The 26612-nt window shown below is 34.9% G+C and overlaps 1 protein-coding gene across 12 annotated transcripts in view; it reads left to right on the top strand.

Annotated features, from left to right (window-relative positions):
* The window catches only part of IMMP1L (inner mitochondrial membrane peptidase subunit 1), an 81826-nt gene that overhangs the window by 44394 nt on the left and 10820 nt on the right, over window positions 1-26612 (top strand). For all 12 annotated transcript variants that reach the window (XM_006937165.4, XM_006937166.4, XM_011286817.4 and 9 more), the window contains 3 exons: window positions 11165-11298; window positions 12701-12789; window positions 16749-16875. In XM_006937165.4, coding sequence (XP_006937227.1) covers window positions 11194-11298; window positions 12701-12789; window positions 16749-16875 — 321 coding nt within the window. In that variant the 5' untranslated portion in view covers window positions 11165-11193. The remainder of the gene's footprint in view (window positions 1-11164; window positions 11299-12700; window positions 12790-16748; window positions 16876-26612) is intronic.

The raw sequence follows: 26612 nt of genomic DNA, 5'->3' as shown, positions 1-26612 counted from the left end.
ATTGTCCACCTGTTTTCCTCTCTGTGCTTCAGTCTGATTACTCTCTCCCAACCTGCTTTCTAGTTCATTTGTCTTCTGTTAGGTTGAGTCTAATCTGCTAATAAACGTAATGAGCTTTAAATTTTATTTATTTTATTCTGTGGTTTTGTGTTGTGTAGAATTTTCATTTGATTAAAAAAAATGTTTTTATTTATTTTGAGAGAGAGTGTGTGTGTGCACGTGTACTTAAGTGAGGGAGCAGAGAGAGAGAGGGAGAGAAAGAATCCCAAGCAGCCTCCTCACTGTCCACACAGAGTCCAATGTGAGTCTTGATCTCACGAACCAACCCTGAGATCATGACCTGAGCCAAAATCAAGAGTCAGATACTTAACTGACTGAGCCATCCAGGCTCTCCTCATTTGATTTTTAATAGATTTTATTCTCTGCTCAACTTCACCTTCTTTTCCCCCATTGTTTTGAATGTTAATCATAGTTATTTTCATGTTAATGTTAATATCTGAATCACCTGTTTTTTCTGTTGTGTATTTTTTTCTGTTGGCTTTCAGTTATTTTGTTCTATTTTATAACCTGCTTTGATTGAATGCAATCACTTGGTCCTATTTTCTAGCATGTTTATAATTATTGAACTAAATTAAAAATTATAATAACCCAATTTTAAAAACTGTCAGGGGATTGAATAGACATTTCCCCAAAGAAGATATGTAAATATCCATTAAGCACATGAAAAAGCTGTTCATTGGTTATTAGAAAATGCCAAAGTCACGATGAAATATTTCTTTACTCTCACTAGGGTGGCTCTAGTGAAGACATAGACAGTAACAAGTGGCATTGGCAAGAATGTAGGGAATTTGGAACCCTTATATATTGCTGTGTATGTGAAAATATAAAATGGTACAGCCACTTTGGAAAATGGTTTGACAGTTCCTCAAAAAGTTAAACATCATTTTCATGTAACTCATCAATTCTACTCCTAGATATATATCCAAGAGAATTGAAAACCCCACAAAGCCTGTACACAAATGTTCATAGCACATTCTTTATAATAACTAAAAAGTGAAAACAACCCAGATGTCCATCAACTGATAAAGGATAAACAAAAATGTTGTATCTGTGCATTGAAATATTGACAGCCATAAAAAGGAATAATGTGCAAATGCATGCTACAACATTTAGGAACCTTGGAAACATTATGCCAGGTAAAAGAAGCCAATAAAAAAATTCCACTTATTGTATGATTCCATTTGTATGGAATGTCTAGAATAAGCAAATCCATAGACACATGGTTGCCAGGAGCTGGAAGGAAGCGGGGAAGGAATGGAGAGTGACTGCTAATGGGTATAGGGTTTTGGTTTGGGGTTTTGTTTGTTGTCTTGAGAAGATGAAAATATTCTGGAATTAGGTAATGGTGATGGATATACTAAAACCCTTTGGATACACTAAAAACCTTGTGGATGGGGTGCCTGGGTGCTCATTAGGTTAAGCATCTGACTCTTGATTTAGGCTCAGGTCATGATCTCACGGTGTGAGTTCGAGCCCTGCATCAGGTTCTGTGCTGACAGCGCTGAGTAGGCTTGGGGGAAAAAAAGGAAAAAACAAAACAAAACAAAAAACAACCAAAACCCTGTGGATAAACTAAAACCACTGAATTTTGTACCTTAGTGAATTTAATGGTATATGTATTATATATCAATTTTTTTAAAGAAGGCCTTCTACTCCGAGGTTATAAAAAAATATTATAGGAGTTCTAAATAATGTTGTGCTCTATGAAAATTAAACCTTTTACTTTTGTTTTTCCTCTGCAGGTAGATAGTGTATGAATAGGTTACTTTAATCCTGTCTTGGGTTGGTTGTATTCTTTGTTAAGGCTGATCTATTTCAGTTTGCCCTCACACCCAGTGGTAACCTTACTGTAGTCCTAACTAACATGGCCAACCTTGGAGGGTCTTCAAGTCCAGCCCCTGTCTCCCTCACATGGTGTGGTTTTCTGTGGTGGCTGACAGCTTTGCTTAGGTTTCTAGCCTTTTATTTACTGCTTTCTGCTGGTATTCTGGAACTCACACTCTGCTCAGTGGCAGTTTAGCGGAGCCTTGTGGTTCCTTCCTGTTTGTAGCTTGACCCTTATGTGCCATCTACTTTCTTGGCTAAGTGAGACTGCTACTTTCTGCTAAAACTCTTATTTTCCTGTGCTGCAAATTGGCTACCACTCTCAGAGAAAAGGCCAGGTAAATGTGGAGCTTGCCTTATGTTCTTCCGTTCATTCATAGATCTAGCCCCTCACATCTTGCCTAGACTGCTGCCTAATGTATCGAAACAGCTATTTTGTATATTTTATTCAGATTTTGTAACTGTTTTATTGTTTTCCCCAAGAAGGTTAATGTGGTATAAACCATTCTGTCAAAACTGGCATTGAAGTCCTCCTCTTGCCTCCTTTCTTCAATATTCAATCGTCTATTTTTCCTCTCTCCCTTTTCCCCTCTCTCATTAGTACTTGCACCTCATCATTAGCCTCTTTCCCTGTGGGATTCTTACCATTGGCTGTCAAGCATGCCACTATGTTTCTTTATGTTTTAAAAAACCTGTTCAATGCCACATTCTTTCTCTTACTCTGCTGCAGTGGCTTTCAGCTGAGGGTGGTTTTGCACCCCAGGGAACATTTGGCAATGTCTAGAAACATTTTAGTTTGTCACAACTGGGGAAGGGGATATTACTGGTATCTAGAGGCCAGAAATGCTGCTAAAATCCTACAATGCCTAAGATAGCCGCCCACAGCAAGGACCTGTCTGGCCCCACGTGTTAGTAGATGAAAAACCCTGCTCTACTGTCTAGCTTGCCTGCATAGCCAAAGTGTTTAAATGAGTTGACTATTTTTGTTGTCTCCTTTTCCACATCTCCCTTTCATACTTTTTAAAAAGTTTTAATTTTTTTCAGATAATACTCAGATGATTTTTAAAGGTAAAATAGTGCTACAACACTTAACAAAGAAAATGGCAGTTTTCTCCTAACACCCTTTAGTTACATCGTCTTGGCTAGTTAGATGTAGATGGAATGAATGTGGTTTATTTTCCTGGATAAAAAGACAACAAATTAGTAAGGAGTAAACTCTTAATAATTTTTTTCTGCTTATAACTTGGATGTAGTAGCTAATCTTGTTAGAAATAAATCCCTTCCTTTATAAAGTTCCGATTATTCTGGCTTTCTCTTGTTTGTAGTAGAATGCAATCCTCACTGTGATAGGGCTTATTTTTCCAAGACTTCTCATGTGTGAAACTTGCTTTGAACTCCAGGGCTCATCTCATACACACCCTCTTGAATATATCATGAATATATCAAATTTAACATGGCCAAAACTGGACTCTGTTTTCTGTTCCAAATATGGGTATGAATAAAACCCTGTGGATAGACCTCCATTTACCCAGTTACTCAGTCCAGAAACTTGAGGGTCATCCTGATCCTTTCTTTTTCCTTGCCATTTATTTTGCCTCTTAAATTTCTCCAATCCATTCCTTTCTCTCCAATTCCACTGCTACCAATGTAGTTGGTCCAGCCTAACTGCCCTGCCAGCATTTTTATTTCTGCCTTCATTGCAGTTCTTCCTCTACATCACAGTGAGTGATATTAGATTGAAAATCAAATTATGTTACTCTTCTGTTTAATTAAGATCCTTCAGTGGCTTCCCATTAGTCTTAGAATAAAATCCCAAATTCTGGAAGACTGTAAATAATCTTGCCTATCTCTTTATTCTCATTTTATGTCCTCCACATAGTGCTCCAGCCTTCTTTTATTTTTTTAAAGCACATGCATGCTATTTTTTCTGCCCATAAAATTCTTCCTGTCCTTTCCATTATTGTTATTTTCTTATTGTTCAGAACCCAACTTTAGTGGTATTTCCTTGGAAAAATCTTTCATGATTCATCCTAAAGAATATATGCCCCACTCATCAGTCTTTATCACTTTACCCTAGTTTTTCTTTTGGAAATTATTTAATATATTTATGTGTTTATTTCTTTACTCTGTATGTTTGTGACATCAATCCCAATAAACTATAAGCTATACAAGGACAGGCATCATGTTCACTATTGTATTTCCAGGGCTGCTTGCAGTATCTGGCATATCGTAGAAGCTCAGTAAATATTTGTTGAATGATTGAATGACTGCGAGGATATCCTTTTCCCCCAAGTGCTTTTTCAAAAAGTTATATTCTGTAATAAAATTGGGAGAAAAAAATAGTGCCGTGCACATTCATTTACACTCCATCTGGATTTACAATGAACATTTTGCTACATTAGTTTTCTCTGTTCCTCTGTATATATACATATACATGTATGTGTGTATATGTAAATATTTATGTGTGTATATGTGTGTCTGTGTATAAACTTCTCTGTATTTATCTTCTCTGTTTCAGTAGTAGAAGTAAACGATATGAAAGTTATACACATAACATGTCTAAATCAGTGTTTCTCTCCTACAAACAAGATCATTCTCCTGCATAGTCATGATATTGTTAAGAAATTTGACACTGAGGGCACCTGGGTGGCGTGTCCCACTCTTGATTTTGGCTCAGGTCAGGATCTCGTGGTTCGTGAGTTTGAGCCCCGGCTCAGGCTCTGTCTGCACTGACAGAACTGAGCCTGCTTGGGATTCTTTGTCTCCCTTCTCTCTGTCCCTAACCTGCTGTGTTCTCTTGTCTATCTGAAAATAAATAAACTTTAAAAATTAAAAAAAGAAATTTAATATTGAAACAATGATATATTTGATTTACAAACCATGTTCAAATTTCCTGTTATCCCCATAATATTTTTTATTGCTTTTTTTTATTTCTTATAGTCCAGGGTCCAGTTAAGGATTTCATACAGTATTTGATTATCATGTCCTTATTGTAACTTAAATTGTAGTCTTCTTAATTTTTTTTTTCTCTTATTAACCTTCTATTTTTTTAATTGGTCAAGTTGTTGTCTTGTACGATGACCACAATGGATGTATGGAATGGGTATGTCTGATTATTCATAAGTAGATTTAGGTTACACATTTTTGGCAAGAGAAGTGCATTCATGATGATGTACTTGTCTTTGCATCGTGTCAGGAAGCTACATAATATCAGTTTGTACTTTTATTTATGCAGCTAAATTTGCTCAGTTAAGATGTCTACCAGATCCCTTTGTGTAAAGGTATTTTATGAATAATAAAGTATTTACTTGAATACTTTGCATATATCCTGTTTACCAACAACCTTTCACCCAGTAATTTTTAGCATCTATTAATGACCCTTGCCTGAATCAATTATTATATTGGTCGTAGTTCTATTAATTCCCTCTATGTTTATTAGCTGCTATTTTTTGATAAAGAGCTTTTCTTATCTCCAACACATACATCTATTTTAAAAAAAAATTAGTATGTACTCAATAGATTTCATTTTAAATCTAATGTATCATCTATCTGTGTTAACTTTTTTTTTTTTTTTTAAATCCCAAATTTGGCCAGTGAGAGACCCTTTAAAGTGGTTCCTATGCCTCCATTTGTCTTTGAGCACATGCTTGCTTTCTGGCACAAGATTGTTCTGCCCTAAACTGTTTCTCCTACTGGGGAATGATTTGGAGACCAAAAATCTGCATGCTAAGTGTGCTCATTACTACTACAGTGTTGTTGCTTCTTTCTAGTGGTCTTTTCAGTGTTCCGAGCTAGGATGATATTTAATATAGGCAGGCAGACAGACCACACACACACACACACACACACACACACACACACACACACACACACACTTCTTTATTTAAATAAGTTTGTTTTGGAACATGAGGATTGCTCATTTGGTTACGTATCATTGATTTTGCCTTAGGTCATGATCTCATGGTTTGTGAGTTCGAGCCCTATGTTGAGCTGGCAGTGAGGAGCCTGCTTGGAATTCTCTCTCTCTCCTTCTCTCTACCCCTTCCCCTACTCACATGTGCTCTCTCTCTCAGGATAAATAAATTTAAAAATTTTGTTTTGATACCGCCAACACCTTCCTAACCCTTTATTCCATATTTCTCGCTTCTTTCTCTCTAACATTGAGAATCTTGCTTCTAATAATTTAATGTTTGCTCATTTGTATTATCTGAAATACACATAAAAGAAACAACAACAACAGACCTACTAAGAGTTTAAGATTTCATTTGCAAATTTTTTTTTTTTACCTTAGTTTTTCTGTTTGGTAGTGTTAGCATTTTGAGTATACAGACAGGCTTATTTTTCTTGTTGTTTTCAATTTTACAATTCCCTTTTTTCTTTTTTTTTTTGCTTCTATTTTTTTTAACAATGTAAATGAAGCATTTGCCTCAGAACTGTATGCAGAGGTATACTCACCCTTATCCCTTTCACACTGTTCTCACCTACTCCATTTATAAATGTTACCATTTTCATTATTTTCTTTCTCTTTGATAAAAAATTATTTTCCCTTTTTCCAGAAATGATAAATTACTCTATTTACTTTTTTGTGCCTTGCTTTTTTTTAAAAGCAGTTTATCCTAGAAATCATTTATTATTAGCTCATAGAACTCTCCCCCCCTCCCCCCCCCCCCCCCACCACCATGGGTATATAGAATTCCTTTGTGTGGTGTTCTGTAATTTAGTTAACTGTTTTCTATGGATGTGTATTTGGTTTGTTTCTGCTTTTGCTATTTCAATAATGCTAATATGAAGAATCTTGTGCACATGGTGTTTGAGTCTTGGAGCTGGATAATTCTTGAAAGTGGGATGGTTGGTCCGAGAGTAAAATGTATATGCCATTACGATAGCCACATTCCTCTTTTTAGGGGTTGTCTATTTTGCATACCCATCAGCAGTGTTTTACAAATGCCTGTTTATGAGAATTCCTTCATTAACATCAAATATTGTAAACTTCTACATGATGAGTTGTTTTTTTTTAATATTTTTATTTATTTTTTTGGAAGCTAACATTCTTCTTTTAATTTAAATCGAAGTTAGTCAACATATAGGATAATACTGGTTTCAGGAGTAGAATTTAGTGATTCATCACTTACATATAACACCCCGTGCTCATCCCAACAAGTGCCTTCTTTAATGCCCATCACCCTTTTAGCCCATCCCCCCACCTGAGTTGTTATTTTAGCAAATGGTAGGTATATTGTATCACCAGGACACCTATGGAAAACAGCTGACACACTCAAAGTTGGATAATATAAGGAAGGTTTATTACAGAAACTAATTACAGAGGTGTGTGCAGGGTATGGGAGAATCACCATGGATAGCACAGGAACCTGCATCAGTCAATCTGTTTTCATTCCTAAGCTCAAAGGGACTAGGTAAAGGAAGGGTCATAGGAACCTAGGAGAGAGATTACTGTATAGCAGACTGCCTTTGGAGATTCAGCGACCTTTGATCCAAACATAGCCAGGCTGAGAAGAGTCCACAGGTAAGGAGGCAAGAAAAGACATAACTCTTTTCTTCCTCTGACTTCCTACTGGAGTTCAGTTACTGGGTACAGGAGTGCCTTGATGTAGTTTATATAGGTCAGTTTTCCAAGGGCACATGGAAAAGGGTGGAGAGTAAATCTGAAGGGACAAGCAAAAGTTATCCAGAGCATGTATTCACTTATAGATACATAGACCTTTGAAATAACTATGTAAAGCAGAGATTTGGAACCTCTGTCTTAATCCTTTTTGCTAGAAAGGCTACTGAGTGCTAGCAGTGTGTGGCTTATTTGTGTTTTTTATGAATGCTACTTTCTGCTCTGAGATTACTCTTTAAAAAATCTATCAGCTCTTATTCTCAATTTCAATATTCCTCAACAGTGCTTTTCAGTGCACTTTTAAAATACAAGGCCACATAGTCTTTTACCCTCAGATTTCTCTCGAAATAGCTTCATAGCTCTTTTTCCCCTTAATAGACTAATATCCAAAGTAATTTTAGACACTTCAGACTCCATTCTGTTGCTAATACCTATAGGGAAGAAACAGGGTCTGTTAACTTCTTTCTTTGGATCACTCTCATCTATTAATTTTATTATTTTATGAGAGAGTTCCATTACAAACATTGTATTTGGAGTTGGGCATTGTCCGAGTCATAAAAAAGCCTTTATGGCCCCAATTACTTCTGAATGTAAGTTAATAACAAGCCTTCTCAGTGAATCAGAACCACTGTATAGTTACAGCGTCTCAGTACTTTTGCGTATGTTTTTTAACCAAGTGGATTCTATTGCATAATCCAAATGATTTAAATTTTGGTAGATTGCTAAGTGATTTACCCTCTAATTTCATCTTTCACCTGTATTACCAATAGCTTTTTGGTAAGTGCCGTATGTTTCCTCTTGTTTAATAATACATCCCCTTTCTAATATCAGGTAGGCCCATTTTTATTTTCATTTTAAAATGTAACATACACTTCACTACTTTTAGGATTTTTTATCATAAATCAAGTTTTCAGAGCTAAGCTACAGGACTTATCCCACTTTTCCCTAATCTTATATTTGGAGCAAAGTAGTGCTCAGACAACCTAATTAATTTTATAGACAAAATGTATTCTATTAGTATTTCATTTTTCCTCTTCATAGTCTGTTTGAATTAATAGAGCTTCAGTCATAGAGTGTTTTTATCTTTAAATAGCACTTTTTATTTTTTGAACTCTAGAAATGGCTATTTTTTAAAGTGCATCAGCTATAACTGTAAGCCAGATTCCTTATTTCTCCTGATGGGAAGAGTTATTTTTCACATTACCTCAATGATTTAATAAGAAGACTTTTTAATATGTTACCGACAATTTCTTTCTTCAGTGAATATGGCATTTGCATGTCTCTCCATTAACCAAAAATCTCAGTGGTCTTCTGATAATCATTTTGAACATTGTTAACTATTCTATAATGATGAAGATGTGGATGGTAGAGGAGATCGGATTCAAAATTCATTCATTAATTTCCTCAGATAAGTCTTCTGTTTACTGTCCTCTTTGGTAGGACCTGAGGATTTAGAGGTGAACAATACACAGTCACTACCTGCAGACATAAACAAATGTACTATAATAAGGGGAAAGATATAAACAGTATAGTGTGGTAAGCATTATAATCAGTGTATGCCTAAGGAAGGTGAGTGACACAAAGCATGAGTTACATTTCTTGGGATGGTGCCAAGGAAAACTTGTTAGAGGAGGAGGCATGGTAAATGTTTAATAGGTGAATGAACACTAGTAAGTAATATAACGCTAATAAAAGATACAGCCCTATGCTGTAGGCTATAAAATTCTATTATCTTATTTAAAGATAAGAAACTTGAAAATACAACTAATGTTAGGAGGTTATAGAGTATAGAGTAGATTGCCAAGTGAATGATACAGTAACTAGCATACTAGCATTTATTGAAATACTCTGCTACAGACTACGTGTCTGATCATGTGTAATCACTAACTCTCTTAGGTATTGATATTAACTCTGCTTTATAGAGGCATAATAACCTCATGGAGGTCACACAACTAAAATATGGTAAAACCAGGATACAAATTCAAACAGATCAACTTTAGAAATAGTGCTCTCAGTGGTGTGTGTGTGTGTGTGTGTGTGTGTGTGTGTGTGTGTGTGTATAAAAAGGCCCATGGGAACCCTGAAGAGAAAGAAAATCTTGCCTGTTGAGAGCATTTGGAGAAGAGTTGCACATTAGATAGATGATGGATATCATGAAGAATACTCCAGGCATGGGTGTTGGCATAAATAAGTGTTTACTGGCAAAGTTTCCTTGAAGAACAGACCAGTATAATTGAGTAGTCAGGTCATGTAGGAGTATCAGGGAAGATCAGGTTAGAAACTGAGGACAGGGTGGGAGCCATCTGTCATGGATCCTGGAAATGAGTCTAAGTAATCTGTATTTCATCTGATAGAGAGCCATTGATGTTATGGGAGCAGGAGAGTAATACAGGAGTCAGTGTAACATAATTAAGTTCTTAACTCTATCATTTTCCATCTTTGTGATGTTGAGTATATAAGTTCTCTACACTTAGGCTCCCTTTTTTTATCTATAAAGTGATGATGATAATAATATCTACAGAGGTTAATTTGTAAAGTCTGACATGTAGTAAGTATTGAGCAAATGTTACTTATATATTATTGATGTGTTTTAGTAAATTTAATCTGAGAACAATGATTGTAGCCTAGGCCTAAACCATAGGCCATTAGTTAAGAAATAGTTGTAATAGGTAAATAGAAAGGAAGGGAAAAATACTAAGAATATTTTAGATGGATAATATTTTTAAATTTTTGTAGCTTTGGGATGCCTTGGTGACTCATTCAGTTGGGTCTGATTTCAGCTCAGGTCATGATCTCATGGTTTGTGAGTTTGAGCCTTGTGTCGGGCTCTGTGCTGAGAACTCAGAGCCTGGTGTTTGCTTCAGATTCTGTGTCTCCCTCTCTCTCTGCCTCTCCCTTGCTCGCACACTCTCTCTCTCTCTCTCTCTCTCTCTCTCTCTCTCTCTCTCTCTTTCTCTCAAAAATAAACATTAAAAAAATTTTTTTGTAGCTTAAAAAATATATGGTCTTTATGTTGTTTCATAGTATTCATGTGATCATTGTATCAGTAGTTAATAGCTGACAACTGAATATAACTTTACAATTTACAAAGCACTTTGGCATGTTATTGAATTCAATTCTCAGAACTGTCCTATGAGTTATTATTATTTCCAGGCCCAGAGTGGTTAAATAAGTCATTGAAAATCACACAAGTTAATGAAAATATCAGTGTGATACTTGTATTTCCATATACCTATTCTAGTGCTTTCTCTTTTATATCCTGTTAGGCAAGAACTGATACAGTGTAGCAGGTAACAATATGGAAACTGTTATTAGTACTTTGAAAGAGTTAATATTTTTTCTTAGGTATCTATCTTAACACCAAGAAATGAAACAAAGCATGAAAGGAGACAAATTTAGAGTCTACTAGTTATCTAATTCATATATAAACCAGTGATATTATTTGAATATAATCTCTGTTCAGAAATAAAAATATTAAGTGTCATAATTTGTCATTTAAGATAGCATTAGGACAAATGAAAATAAGCTCTTGCTTTTCTGCACCAAACTGTATTAGGTATTTACTACATTCTGACGGATTGTAAATATTTTACAATAGAACTATTTCTTAAGTGTTTGTAAATAGTACTGATCATGAAACTTTTTGAAATTTACCATCAGGCCAATGGTGGCAGAGTCTGCATAGAACTATGCTTCGTGGTGTTCTGGGAAAAACCTTTCGACTTGTTGGCTATACTATCCAGTATGGCTGTATAGCTCATTGTGCTTTTGAATATGTTGGTGGTGTTGTCATGGTAAGTTTTTACATACAAGAAAATAATAATTTCAAATATATACTTTTTTAATGAAGGGAAATGTGTTTTTTATTTTAATGGAAGTTATTTAATGGAAGTTATTTAATAAAATGGGACTATTAAAGCATAAAATCTTTCTAAATTTGGGGTTGTAAGAGAATGTTGGAATTGGCACTAATATAAAATTAAGTAACATTACTTCAAATAAGGTTCTGTATTCTGTTTCTGAGAGGGGCCCTACTAATAATCTAATAATAATAGTTTTTATCATTTATTGAATGCTACTTACTGTGTTCCAGTGATGTTTGAGGTTTTATATTTACTAACTCATTTAATCTTTTCTACTCTGTGAGATACTTATTAGATAGAAATCCATCATACATAAGAAAAAACTGAGGCTCAGTAAGCTTAAGTAACTTGCTCCAAGTTCCATAGTTAATAAGTAGATTTGGCATCTACAAGTAGTACTTTGGAATCTACAAAACCCAGTGAGTGGGTTTTGTTGGTGGTATGTTGTTTTAACAGATTCACAGTCCTACAACCTCAAGTTTAGTTGGAGAAATGCAAATAAACATATTTAACTAGAAGTCCCCTCTTTGATTTTTTTAATTTACATTGGTACTTCCAGTGGACTACAGAGGTAGCATATATAAACTTTCATTTTGTTCTTTGTTATTTCTGCCTTGGTAAGAAGTTTAGAGTAAAAAGTTTCATCTACGCATAAGTGAAGTCAATGGAGACTGGTGTATTTAGATATTTTAAGTGGCAGTGATCATTTATTATCGTTCTCAGGCATACATGAAGATTATTGTTTTAACTCATACTAATAGACCATCTTTAAAGTGCATCTCATTATGCCACTATTTTTCAGTAGAAAATACAAATTGCAGCCTCATCAAATGAGTAAGCTCTTCTCTTAGAAGAGAACTCAAGGCATGAACGTTTTGAGAATAGTGTGATACTACTTAATAAATTACCATCATAGGCACTGGGTATTTGATAATAGCAAGAAAGCAAATCATTTATTCAACAAATATTTATTGACTATCAGCTTTATGCCAAAGCATGTTTTTGGTGTTGATTATATAGCTTAGGAATGTGAGTGATAAGGTCCCTGACCTCATGGAGCTTACATTATACAGGATGGTCAAAATTTGGAAACATATGTTATTCACGTATTATAATGTTTTCTCACTCAGCCATTTTTAATATACTTACCTGTGTTTCCAGACTTGGTGGCCACTCTGTAGAGTTGAACTTACCTGGGAGGTGCCAACTTATGAATCATCAGCCAAGCTTGAAGAACATTTGTTTGAATTTCTTTCTTATAAGCCTGCTCAGATGATTTATGTTATATAAAAAAGGGTTTCCATTCAAATTAAAAAATTACCTCTCTTTTCAGTGTTCTGGACCATCAATGGAGCCTACAATCCAAAATTCAGATGTTGTCTTTGCAGAAAATCTTAGTCGACATTTCTATGGTATCCAAAGGTAAATTTCTGTCATAGATACATTAAAGTTATGGTGAAAACATGCATTCACATTGTGTCTTTTCTGCAGTTTCTTGAATTTATTTTTAAAAACTCTTCTGTAAATAACCAAATTAATGACCATCTAGTTAAAATTTTGATTCAAATATTTTCTCTCAGTTTGAGAAATTTAATAGTTTCTGTAAACATGCAGTCTTCTGGGTCACTGTTCCTTGCATTAGTGGCTAAAATTGAATAGCAGCCCATTTTATAATGTACAGTCAAGCCCACTTTACTTTTTTGGGGGGAGAGAGAGCCCTACAGTGTTTTGAGTGAAGAACCTAGGGACTTAGGAACTACATTACATATACAAACCAATGATTGCTTTTTAAATATTTGAAATAATCCTGAATTTCTTTTGATGACTGTTTTATTCTTCATAGCTTATGATGAGCACTTGATGATTCTTCGACTATAGCACTGTATATACCTGGGAACCAGGAATCTCATCTAGTATGAGTCTCCTGGTTAATTAGGTTGAAAAACTCCTTGACAAATACTGTTTCCCACTAAATTTTTAAAAACCCTATTCTGAGTGGTGTTTCCAGTCCTATGATACTGTTTATTCTGCTTAACTACGTATTATTCCTTCTGAATGAATGTCAAGTATTAGTAATTTAATGTATTTTCTTTTTTCTTTTTAATTTTTATTTTTGAGAGAGATAGAGAGAAAGAGAGCGCAAGTGGGGAGGGGCAGAGAGAGAGAGGGAAACACAGAATGTAAAGCAGGCTCCAGGCTCTGAGCTGTCAGCAGAGAGGCCAACACGGGGCTTGAACTCACGAACCATGAGATCATGACCTGACCCAAAGTTGGACGCTCAACTGACTGACCTACCCAGGTGCCCCCAGTAATTTAATGTATTTTCTAAAGGGCACTTCTCTGATTCCCTAAAATTTTGGGTTCATTAGTTTTTCACAATTATTAAAAAATAAATACTAGCTTTTCTTCTCCATAAACTACAAATTTGACTCATTTGAGTTGTTATTTAGCTTATGGCATAAGAAGGTTTAAGCACTCCTCTTTCATTATTGGCCTTTTCTATAGTCTGTTTCACATTACTGAAAAATCATCAAGAATAAGTGTAAAAGTATTCTTTACATTTACTGATCTTTTACCATCTTAGATTCTGTACAGAACTTGAAGTTATCTCTTGGTCAAGCTCTATACTCTACTATGGTGTCTAGGTTAAATTCTCCTTCATATCTTTTACTCATAACAACTTTAAGATACCAAATTGATAGATATGGGGTTATAAAATAAGACTTGCATTACAGGGGTTGTGTTCTAGCTTTCTTTCCTTTTTACCTTATATCCAAAGCACTTCATACAGTCTTTGGATTAATTAGAGACCTAGCATCACTGTAGCATGAAGATAAACTGCTGTTTTCCATGCTAACGAGATGATTTTACTCTCCTAGTCCTTGAGCATCTTTAACAAGAAGCTGAACTTGTTGGCTAAATAGATTTTGAATGAATAGCTCAATATTATCTTTTTTTTAATAGATACTCTTTGCATTCAGATGGGTAATACAAATAACTACATTCAGTAAGTTAATTAAGATTCTTTGGAGGTTTCATTTTGTATTCTATTCATTCAAGAGGCCCATTAGGTTAAAGGGCAGCTCAAAATCTGGCATTTATATGAGATATACCAAATAATTTTTACAACCAAGGGAGTTGGTTGGTAACTTCAACTTTAAAAATATTACTCTCCTGAGTATTCCTTTTACCTACAGCACAGAACTCTGAGATTTTAGGGGAATCTCGGACACTTGGCAAGAGATCCTTCAGCTAGCTGCCTGTTTCTAAAGCTAGAATAGCCATCCGTTTAGGCAAAATAAAAGTCTGCATAACTAGTATTTAAAGCACATGAATCTCTTTTCAGTTAAATGCACAGAACACTCATATTTATAATAATCACAGTCTCTTATTACTATTTATTCTTTCACCAAATAGTTAATGAGCACCTAACTTATAACATATGCAGTATATTATAGAGAATGTTAAGATGAATAAAATATTGGTCTTTTTCAAAAGCTTACAATTTAGTAGGTTAATCAGGATGTTTATAACTATAAATGTGAAAGGAAAATTTAAACCTTACTTCTGTTAAGTTCCTTTAAACACCCTATTTGAAAGAGTTGAGAATCCAAGGAAAAACTATTTTGTAAGCTCTATAGTTAGACCACCAAAAGTATAATCTGCATTAATATTGGTTTCTGTAAAAACACCTTGACTGAATTATGATTTTTATGTTGCCATTCAAGTACAGAATTTAAGGGTCATATTGATTATTTTTTTTAAAACGCAAACTGAATAAAACATCCACAGAAAACATTTTATTTCCCCAAAGCTAGCCAAAATCAACTTTGTTTAGTATGTTACAATCTTTGCAAACTTATTCATCTGAAAGTTCCATTGGTATGGTTCCAGTTGGTTGAAAAGAGACTAGTTTTTCCCATTTCAGAGAAAGGGCAGCCTTATATTACCTGCAAATTATAGAATTTAATGTTTTATTTTTATTTATTTTTTGAGAGAGAGAGAGAGTACAAGGGTGGGGAGAGGGGCAGAGGGAGAGATAAAGAATCTTAAGCAGGCTCCATATTCAGCGTGGGGCCTGACGCAAGGCTCAATCTTGTGACCCTGGGATTATGACCTGAGCTGAAATCAGGAGTTGGATGCTTGACTGACTGAGCCATCCAGGCGCCTCTAGAATTTAGTATTTTAATAGCTTTCAACTCCAAGAAATTATTGTTCCAGTGAATACTATTACTGTAAAATTTCTGATGAAGAAGGCGTCTTTTATAACCTTACATAAGAATCTTTCCTGTATATTCATTCCTCTTTGATTTGGTTATTTAAGACAATTTTGTCTTACCTCCCAAACTAAACTTTATTTTTGTTAGCTAATGATTCCAGTGTAATTAATCAGAATTTCATTTTTGATTTGGCTACCAAAAAGTTTAGAACTCATATTAATACTTATGTATATAACAATAACTAGGTTTCTGATTTGACTATCATCTTCCCTTTATTTTTATAGCTTTTGCTATTTTGATATGTGCACCTTTTATTATAACTAACATCAAATTATTTCCGCAACTGTGTACAAACAATAAGTAAATATATTAAATCCTTTCAAATATGTGAGTTAGTCAACAGAATTCACTTACTACTAATTTTTTGCAGAAAGAGAATGGTGTTCTGTTTGGTTGGGGTGTTAGCCTTATTTTGTCTCCTTCCTCCATTTTGTCTCCTTCATTTCCACTTTTAAAGATCTTTCTTATTTTTCTAACACTTATATATTGTTATTTCTTCCATGAATCGTGCCTTTGATAAGTAATCATACCCATATTGGTTATATATGTTTGGTACTCCAATTTATTTTTTGTAGTATGTGTTTGGGCAGCTTTTAGCATTTTATTTGGTTGAATCTTCTGATATTATCCCTCAAAAATAAGTCTGACTATACTGTAAATTATCTGGGTTGTTTATATATATTGTAATTCCTCAGTTCTTTGAGCTCTAGGGAAATATTTCTGCTATTTCTATATTTTTATGTGCTCTAGAGTCAATACTACCGGCTGGGCAGTAAAATTAACATAGTTAATTTGGTGATACTTACGTGGAATTGCTTTTACATAGTTTTGGTTCTAAAAATTTGGATATGGAAGTAATATATAGTAGGTACAGTGCAAGAAGGTAATTCTTACGGAATTACCAGAAATTTAAAAATCTTCTAATAGCTTCCACTACTCTTGTTGTATTCTGACCCATAAAACAATCACAAAGCTGGTAAATGTATGAGAGGGTCAGTATGTGAGAGGATAAACAGTGTTGGCTTTAAGTTGTAAGGGTCCGTCCATGTGTTTATGCTTAATAAATAACACTGACCTTTCTTTGACTTTTTTTCCCCTCAGAGGTGACATTGTGATTGCAAAAAGCCCAAGTGATCCAAAATCAAACATTTGTAAAAGAGTAATTGGTTTGGAAGGAGACAAAATCCTCACCAATAGTCCATCAGATTTCTTTAAAAGCCATAGTTATGTAAGTAACATTTTAATTATGTTATTCATTGATTAGCATTAACTGAACACACTGACAAAAGAAAATAACTTTTTTTTTTCATATTTTGAATATAAGTTAAAATGCTGCATTCAGTAGAATTTAAATATGTTTGTATCAAGGGATGCCTGGGTGGCTCAGTTGGTTGAACATCTGACTTTGGCTCAGATCATGATCTCATGGTTCGTGGGTTCAAGCCCTGCATTGGGCTCTCTGCTGTCAGCAAAGAGCCCCCTCCGGTTCCTCTGTACCCCTCTCTCTCTGCCCCTCCCCCACTTGCACTCTCTCTCAAAAATAAGCAAACATTTTAAAAAATATATGTATTAAGAACAACTTGGCCATTATATTTTATATATTTTAGTTCCCTTTAAAGCCCTACATAAATACCTCAATAATAATTGTTGCAGGCATGATTCACCAATGAACGTTAAAATATTGGGCAAAAGTTTGAGAAAAATAACTTATTTGCATAGTCTCAAAGTATCTCCTTCAGGACATTTATTACAAAGGGACAAATAGTAGCTCGTAGAGGGGAAACTGGAAGGCACCACTTAATTGAGTGATCAAGGTTAACTTCACCAATAAAAGGACATATCAACATAATGTAGTTCCTGAAGTGAAGCACTGAGAAGGGCGCATCACTTTTGTGGTATTTTTGCAGAAGAAAGTGTAACCTCTGTCTAATCATGAGAAAGCATCAGACAAACCCTGAGTGTCATTCTGCAACATAACTGACTAATACTCTTAAAAAATGTCAAAGTCATGGGACACCTGGGTGGCTCAGTCGGTTAAGCATCCGACTTTGGCTCAGGTCATGATCTCATGGTTCGTGGGTTGAAGCCTGCGTTGGGCTCTATGCTGACAGCTCAGAGCCTGGGCCTGCTTCAGATTCTGTGTCTCCCTTTCTCTCTGCCCCTCCCCTGCTCATACTCTGTCTCTCTCCCTCAAAAATAAATAAATAGACATTTAAAATATATATATATATATAAATGTCAAAGTCATGAAAGACAAGAATTGTCATCGATTGGAGAAAACAAAAGAGAAATGCCAGCTAAATCGCATCTAGGATCCTGGCTTAGAAAATTTTTCCACTGACTTGTTAGTGGCAAATGTGGTAAAATCAAAGTCTGTAGTTTAGTCTTTTTAAATCTGATTTAAATTTTTAGAATAGAAATTGTATATGCCTTAGTCTAATCAACTTGATTATCCAGTTAGAAAAAGAGAGCAAGAGCAGCAGAATGGAAGAGTGAGGAGCAGGTGTAATGTTAGCTCCTCTCACCAATCACCCAGCTGCTGTGACAGAGCTTATGGCAGGGGAGGGTGGTCTTTTCTTTACTGAACATGTGCTTTTCTTACTTTAGTGTTATAACTTAATTTTTTACTTTCTTAAAAATACTCTGTGTCACCCTCAAATTATTGATGTAGCTGTTACAGCTGTTGACTAACTTTACTGTTAACTATCTTCATTCCCAATATAAAAAAAATAATTAAGAGTTAAATTGTCTTGGTCATTGTGTATTTATTTTTAACTATAATAGCCTTTGATTGCCTTGTAAGTTTGATCAGTAGATTATTAAATCTATTATTTATGTACCACCCATAATGCACTATGATTCAGCAGTGCAAATGTTTTTGATGTTTATTACCACAATGCTAAACATACTAGTAATTGTTAGCTGATAGTGATAATAATGTTGAAGATGATAGTGTATTATCAGATAATCTATTTTTTTCTATGACCTTCATCATGGACTTGGTATCCTTTTATACTTCATTTAAAAACGTCAGAATTTTGCTTAATGTTTCATCTTCATATGAGTGTTAACATTTCATAAACATTCTAGTCACCTTTAAGTTGTTTTAGCAACAAGCATATACTTGAGACCAGAAATAATTTTGCCAGTAGACAGAAGAAAAAAACATATACATGATGTCATCTACTCTCTGTGTACTTAAACATCATACAGTTGTTGGTGTTTTCTTCTTAAGAGTTATTAGAGGAAGAACATCAGGGGATTAGATCTTTGCTAAGTAATCTGAGCAAATAATCAGAGCACTGTAAGATGTAAATTTTTTGAATATTCTGTATAAGGAAATAAATTCATCGAATTTTTATTGTCTATGAATCAATAAATTAGAGGACACTGCCATATTGTTCTAGGTATATTTTGTTCACTTTGGTTTGACATTTATAAGTGACAGACATAATTGTAGTACTATTAGCTAACACTTATTATGTATTTACTCTGTACCAGATACTGTTGAAACTCTTTACAAGGCTTAATTTATTTAATCAACCAAACAGCAACCCAATAAGATAGGTAGTAGTAGTATTTGACAGATGAGAAAACTGGACAACAGAGAGGTTAAATAGATTGCCCAGTTTCAAACAGTGAGAGACAGTTGGAATTCAAACACATCCCCTGGCTGCATCCAAAATTGTACTCCTTACCATGCTACTACTACTTCTCCCAAAATATCTTCTACTGATTATTATACTCTTATCTCATCAAATTGTACTTCCCTTAAATGTATTTGTCTTCAATATTTTTTTTAAAAAAGAAAGGGGACTATTTTTGATCAGGGGCAATATTGGTCCTGAAAGAGAAGCCACTGATTTTTTTTTTAAATCTTTTTTTTTTTTTAATGGTTATTTATTTTTGAGAGACAGAGTGCAAGTGGGAGACACAGAATCCGAAGCAAGCTCCAGGCTCCTAGCAGTCAGCACAGAGCCCATCGCGGGGCTCGAACTCACAGACTGTGAGATCATGACCGGAGCTGAAGCCGGATGCTTAACTGACTGAGCCACCCAGATGCCCCCGCCACTGATTTTTTTGAAGGCTTCCCTGCCTCCACCAGTTTTTCCAAGCTGGGCTTTTCAAGCAAGTAGAATTGTATAGTTATTACAGAACCACTTTAGCAAATGTGTTCCATTAATCAAGGTGATTTATAACAAAAATTCATCCAAGTTTGGAGCACTCTGAAGAGATATCCAAACCTTTGCAGGATCTCCCCCTCTAGAGTGTTCCTTTTTTAGCTATCTCTGTGGCACACTGGTGCTGTATATTATGAGATGGGTTTCTTTCCCTTACCTATGTAACCTCTTAGAAAAATCGTTGTTTATGATGAAGACATTGCTATTCAGATCTTGATTGAGTTGCTTGGTAAAGATGATGAATATTAAATATGTTGTGAATTCCAGGCAAAAAAAAAAAAAAAAAATCTCCTAAGTAGGTGCTTCAGAAAGCAAAACACCAAAATTGTCATTTGGAACCTACAACTTAGAGTTTAGCATATGAAAGAAATAGCATTGTTCGTAAGTTGGCAAAAACGAATATAAACAGATCATTGGTTAAGTGATGTGGAACCATTTTATTCATTCCAGAGTTCTAAAAGTCCATGTGGCAGCAACACTTACAAACCATGATTTATTTTTTGCATTAAGCTTTTGGAAACTGAGCAGTCCCTATCAGGTACTGTTGGAGTGGGTTTTGCTCATTTCAGTGGTGTTGAGGCCAAAAATGCTTTTCTTGGGTTATGGGCTGAGCATTGGCTACTAGGATATGAGCTTAATTTGTGACTTTGAAAAGAAACATATTATACTCAGCTCAAACATCTTGAATAACTTGCCTTTCCATACTACAGGAATTCCTGAGTTTGAAGTTAAAAGCCACTAATTTGCCAAAAATAATTTAGTTGGAAGTAGAAGCATTTAGCAAATGCTGCTACCATTGGGGTGTAAGACAAGTTCATATCTTGTTTTCTTGGAATAACTTCAGACTGCTTTCTGCTTTTACCTTTCCCATTTTCTTGCCTCCCTACACCATCACTGATGATTCTCTACACAGACTCTGAAATGATCCTTTTTAATAATGGTGCTTGTTAAGTGTAATAATGTTAGTCTTTTCCTCAAAGACCCAAGTGTCCTCACATTTCACTCATAAGAAAAGTCTAGGCCTTTCAATATCCTGGAGACCCTGTAAGATCATTCTTCCTGCTGCCTGTACTTGTGGTTAAAGGTCTAATTAGAATACAGGCACTCTCATTTGTTTACATATTGTCTGTGGCTGCTTTCACTGCAAGAGCAGAGTTGAGTAGTTGTAACAGAGACGATATGGCCTGCAAAGCTTAGGCTGTTTACTATCTGCCCTTTACAGAAGAAGTTTGCTGACTCTTGCTTTAGAATATAAGGTTTTTCATGGCAAAGATTTGTTTTGACCACAGCTGATTTCCTAGCACATGAACTTTGATAGAACATCTGGTAGGTACTTTAAAAATACTTGAAGGGTGGACAAACGTGTATATGTTTAGGGTCCAACCATGTTTTCTTCTAATTTCTGTTCTACTCCTCAATTTCCTTTAGTTTCTGCTGCAAACTTGCTCCTAAGTGCATGTTGTTACTATTTTTCAGGTACGGTAGGTGTTCCAGTAGCTCAGTAAACCATATAATACTGAGAAACTGGCAATCTGTGGTTATTGTAGTCTTCATAGATGTTTTGAAAGCTAAGCTAGTTCCGCAGGCTACCTGACCACCTTCCATGATTCTAGATGAAAGTTGTAGAAAATATTAGGATGTCCTTGTTACTTTGTAGCAGGACAGCACAGTGCCAATTAAATGTTTCTTTCCCCAAGTGACTTACTTTTGGAATCAGTGACATTTTTCAGCCCTTTTATTAAGCAAACTAAAAATTCACCTGGCTCTGAATTGACTTATTGTTGTGGAATACTCTGAATGTGGTCTAGACTAAGTCTTCTAAAGGAATGGTAGATGAGGTACCCTGGACTTTCTAAGGGAAGGTTTGTTGCCCCAGAAATGCTGTGGTAGTTTTGTTAGGTAAAGACTAAATTGCCCTAGCAACATGCTAGGTGCCTGCTAATTAGGCCGTATGGTCACGACAGTTTTCTACATTTCAGTAGAAATTCGTGTGCTTTTTGCACGTATTAACTACTATATAAGTATTCTGTTCTTTTGATCCTTTTACTGGTTGGCAGATTAACGATGGGTCAAGTTGTTACCTGTAATTGGTAAATTGTTGCTTTAAGTGTAAACTTCTGCTTTGCATTGGCTGTTCACTATATTATGAATCATTTTTAAATCTTTCATGTAATTACAACTTTATAGTTTCTCAACCATAGCAGCCACTGTATTAAATGGACATATTAATAGATCTGTGATTATGGGGATTTCAGTATATTCCTGTAATTAGAGCATCACAATCTTTTATTTTTGTTAAAGCAAACATATCTATACTTATTAGAAAAATTATGTTTTAATCTATTATTAACCTATCAAAATATAAGGCTATTTAAAACTTTTTCGTTTTTGCTACCACAGATCCCAGTGTTATACACAAAAGGTGAAATGTTCACCAAACAGTAGTCTGTTAGGTGACTAAGGAATGTAGTATTTCTAGCCTTTAAAAAAAATTATATATATGTTAATAACAACATCATTATTGTTATTGAGAGAGATGTAAGCAATAGAAAACAATTTTATATTTCAGAAAGAACTGATTAAATGTTCTCAGGATATATTGGTGGGATACTGTTTTTAAAAGGAGAAGTTGTAAATGGGGTAATATGCCAGTGATAAAGCTGTTTTACAGTGTATTGGAAAATATTTCTGAAAAACTGATCAGCAAACTGAAAAACTCACTATTTGGACAGTGTTAGAAAATGGTCACTGTATAAAGTTAACACTAATAGCACCTTACTGTGTACTGTGTATTTAGGTCATAGTTCAAATCCTTGAATATCTTAATGCTGTTTTTCTGTTTGTTTAAATGTCATTTACTTTAGCTAAAAGTCACAACCATATGGTCTTCTATTACCACTTGTATTATAAACACAAAAAGTACTTATGTGGAGGGAAAGGAATCATCAGATTGAAAGGGCTTGTTTATTATAAGCTGCTGATACACTAAATCCTTATGTCATTTAACTAGAAGAACTACCTAATAATGTCACTTATTACAACTAGGATATCTAAGCAAGAGACTTGCTTTTTGCAGACTATAGTGATAAAAACCTGTGCTACACATCCATTTCTCAGCAACGGGTCCCGGGATAATCAATCGTGGCATACTGCTAATGCCTTGATTGCAGCTGATGTGGAGGAAATATGTTTACTCTTTTGCTAAAGTGAAGTTCACTGCGGAGATGACGTGACTTTTTCATCCTATAGCTAACACAATTCTGAAGATAAATTTGACTTATTGTTTACAATTCTGAGGTGTTTTTCTTCTGATACTAACATTAAATAACCATCTTTGAGGCCTCCACAACTTAAGCATTTTCTGATGGGTTCTCTGGACATTTTCAGAATAATTTAATCTTATTTTAACAGTAAGATGTAGTTTATAGAATTTTATTTTGTAGAAATGTATTTTATCTTATGTATGTTTGAATATATATTCACATACATATGAAGATCAGCATTTGTGCTGAAAGAGTAACAAGTCTTCTTGAAACTGTGTTTTGCTCACCTAAATATATTTTAACCACTGAGAGTTGGAAAACCAGTGCCATTGATGTGAATCGAGGGAGGCAGTTATGCAATTCAGTAAAATGGAAATATTTATGTATGTTTATCTGAAAGTTATATGAGACCTTTCTACTTTAAGGTTGCCTAAAAGGAATTGGGAGAAAGAAATTAAGAAGACTGAAATTGTAATGCTGCTGTTCAGCATCGGCACCTGAAGCAGACTGTATCTCTAATGGTAGAGAGTATATTCCGAGTGTCATGTGGCTTCCTAATCTGATACAGTGCTCTGCTGGAAAGCTGCTGTTGACGAGGTGGAATATGTTGAAATGTCTTTTGAAATAAGCGTCTAAATGAAGTTCTTATGTTCCCACTTTAGGTAATTAAAATTCTGTGGGTTTCAGTGACTCACTTAATGTTAGTCCATAAAAGCATTCTCACTCTACTAAATTATCATCTGCCTAAAATTAGAATTGGAAAAGAGGAATAACATGTAAAAGTAGGTATGCATGTTATAAGACAGTTGAAAATTGTAAGTTAAACTGTTGGCATTATAAGCCATTGTACTGCTAACCTACATATATGAATGCTTTCCTCTTGCATTAGAATTTTCATAACTATTGGAAGATAGCGTAGGAATCATTTAGTTTGACACAGCTAGTGCCTGCATCCCCACTAAACACACCTGATGTGCCAACAGAGAGATTGTCTCCTTAACATTTAAAACTGTAGGGTGAGCAATTTAAAATTGTAAGCTGCAACTTAAGATTCTGATCTACCTCCTGTACACTGTGTGTATGAATCTCTAAATCAGGAAGGATTAGAGAGTCTTTTTGTCATCTGAAGAAACATGAATTTGACCTGACTTACCTATGAAAAGAAAGTCAAAGTAGGTGTAGGGTCATGGACCAATATGGATTTCTAACCCTAAATGCAAATGTAGTACCTAACCCCAAACCAATCCCAGCATTTAGGCATCTTCTTTAATGAGGCTGTGCTCCAGAGCAGCTAGAAGCACTGGACTTGGGAGTTGGGGAGGTGGGTTGGTGGAGAAGACGTACGTAAGTGGTCCTCAGCAAGCCATAGTGGCAGGCAAAATTTGCCAGACATTAACTTCACAAATTTCCTTTTACTTTTATTTATTTATGTATTTATTAATTCCATAACTAAGTGCTGTTGAGCACTTACCTGAGGGCCAGAACTATGTTAAAGTAGATTAAGTCTCTGCCTTCAGTGCTGCGCAATAGACCTTTCTGCAAAGTGGGAATATTCTAGATCTGCACTGTCCAGTATGGTAGCCACTAGGCACATGTGACTGCTGAGCACAGGACACATAGCTAGTGTGTCTGAGGAACTGAATTTGAATTTTATATAACTTGTAAAATCAAAAGGCCACATGTGTTACTAGCGGATACCAAAATGGACAGTATAGCTCTAGAAGCTTATAGCCAGATTGGAAGAGCAGACAAGGAATTACAATGTGATGAAATAGAATTATATACAGGGTGCTATGATAAGGCACAAGACGATATTTATTTAGACTGGGATCGATAGGATTTTTCCAGACAGGCAGGGGAGTAAAGCTTGAGTTGAAATTCTAAAGAATCAGTAGGAGTTGACCAAAGCAAGCAGCATATTCATAAGGTCTAGAAGGGAGAGTATATCATTGTGCTTTGGGCATCTGCCAAAAAGTAAGTTCTCCTGTCTGGGACATATAGTGGGGAGGGGTGGGTAGTGAAAAGAAATGAAAAGGTAAACAGCACTCAGTTCCTTGTGTCTCAAACAGGGAAATAACATGATCAGATAGTTTTTTTAAAATCACCCTTAAAATAAAAACTTTAAAGTTTACTTCTTGTGTAAAAAAACCCAATATTATTAAATTCTTGGAAAAAATAAAAAGTCACTCCGATATTAGTATAGATTAATAGAGGAAAGTTTGGAGTAGGAAAGACTGGAGGCTGAGAGACCAGTTAATAGGTTGTAAGACATAATTAAGATAATAACATTAAGAATGGAAAGCAGTACAAAGTTTGGAGAAAGAGTAAGGAAATATCTAGACTGGATTGGATGCTGGAAGAAATGGAACTGAAGGGCTTAAAATGGAGCCAGATTTCTGGTTTTAGCAATGAGGGTAGATGGTACATTAGGAGATTCTGGGGGGACATGTTAATTTGGGAAATGGAGAGAAGATATAGCCTGTCTAATAAGCCTAAGAGAGACTTTATTTTAAATGAATACAGTGGCAGCTAAATTATTATAAGTGGGGAAAAAAACCCAAGTGCTTTCCTAGAATGACATTTGGGTATTATACAATTCCCTCCTGAATGTCCACAGTGTATTCTCATGATCTCTTAGTTAAAACAATGTTTTGGTGCTCTCAGCCCTCAGAGATAAATCTTACTTTATAAAGATCTCCAGCTATTCTCCTCTTTGTACCTTACTACATCGTTACAAAAAATGTCATCTGTCGTCCACTAGTCTAACTTGGAATTTTGTATTCACAAAGCTAGGTTTCATTTTAAATACCTTCCAAGGTATGGTGCATTAGAGTTGTGGTTTTGATGAATAAAACACAAGTGGAAGAATCATCTATCTGTCAAGAAAAACATGTAACATAATGCCTTTTGTGTGTTTTTTTAAGGCATTGGTAACATCAAATACAACAAGATCTACATATTTCATTGTAATTATTTCTTCTTTGCAGTATGGACTCTTTTCTACCCCAGATTTTCTATTTCTTATACCATTTCAGCTGTTGAATCAGATTTCTTAGCCAGTCTCTATATGAAGTACTTATGTATGGGAGCCATAGAAAATGGAAAAAAGCTCTATTCATTCATCTATAGGAGTAAATCCATATAGGGATGAGTTTTGACTTTGGGAAGAATTATTTGAAGTCCCAGGAATAAAAATTTTGGTGGAAAAATAATAGTACATGCTTTGCACAGTATGTATATATCTGATTTGCCAACTGTTTAGACTTTTCTCAGAGAATGAGAAAATTCATTATTTACATACTTACCATTCCATTCTACTACTCTCTGAAATACCCTGTGTTTCATTAAGTTAGGCTCATCTTTTGGAATATGAGAACCAGAGTGTACAGTAGGGTGTATTAAAATGAAGCTACAGAGATAGTCTTGAAATGAGAATTGAGATGCTTCTTTTAAGTACTAATCCAAAAGCAAAACAGGTAACATTATTTTACAAATAGAACAAAAAAGAAGAGCAAAATAAT

This window comes from Felis catus, chromosome D1, assembly GCF_018350175.1.
Source record: "Felis catus isolate Fca126 chromosome D1, F.catus_Fca126_mat1.0, whole genome shotgun sequence".
In the NCBI taxonomy this organism is placed as follows: domain Eukaryota; kingdom Metazoa; phylum Chordata; class Mammalia; order Carnivora; family Felidae; genus Felis; species Felis catus.
The sequence above is the reverse complement of the archived record's forward strand: the minus strand, read 5'-3'. Positions and strand labels throughout refer to the sequence as shown.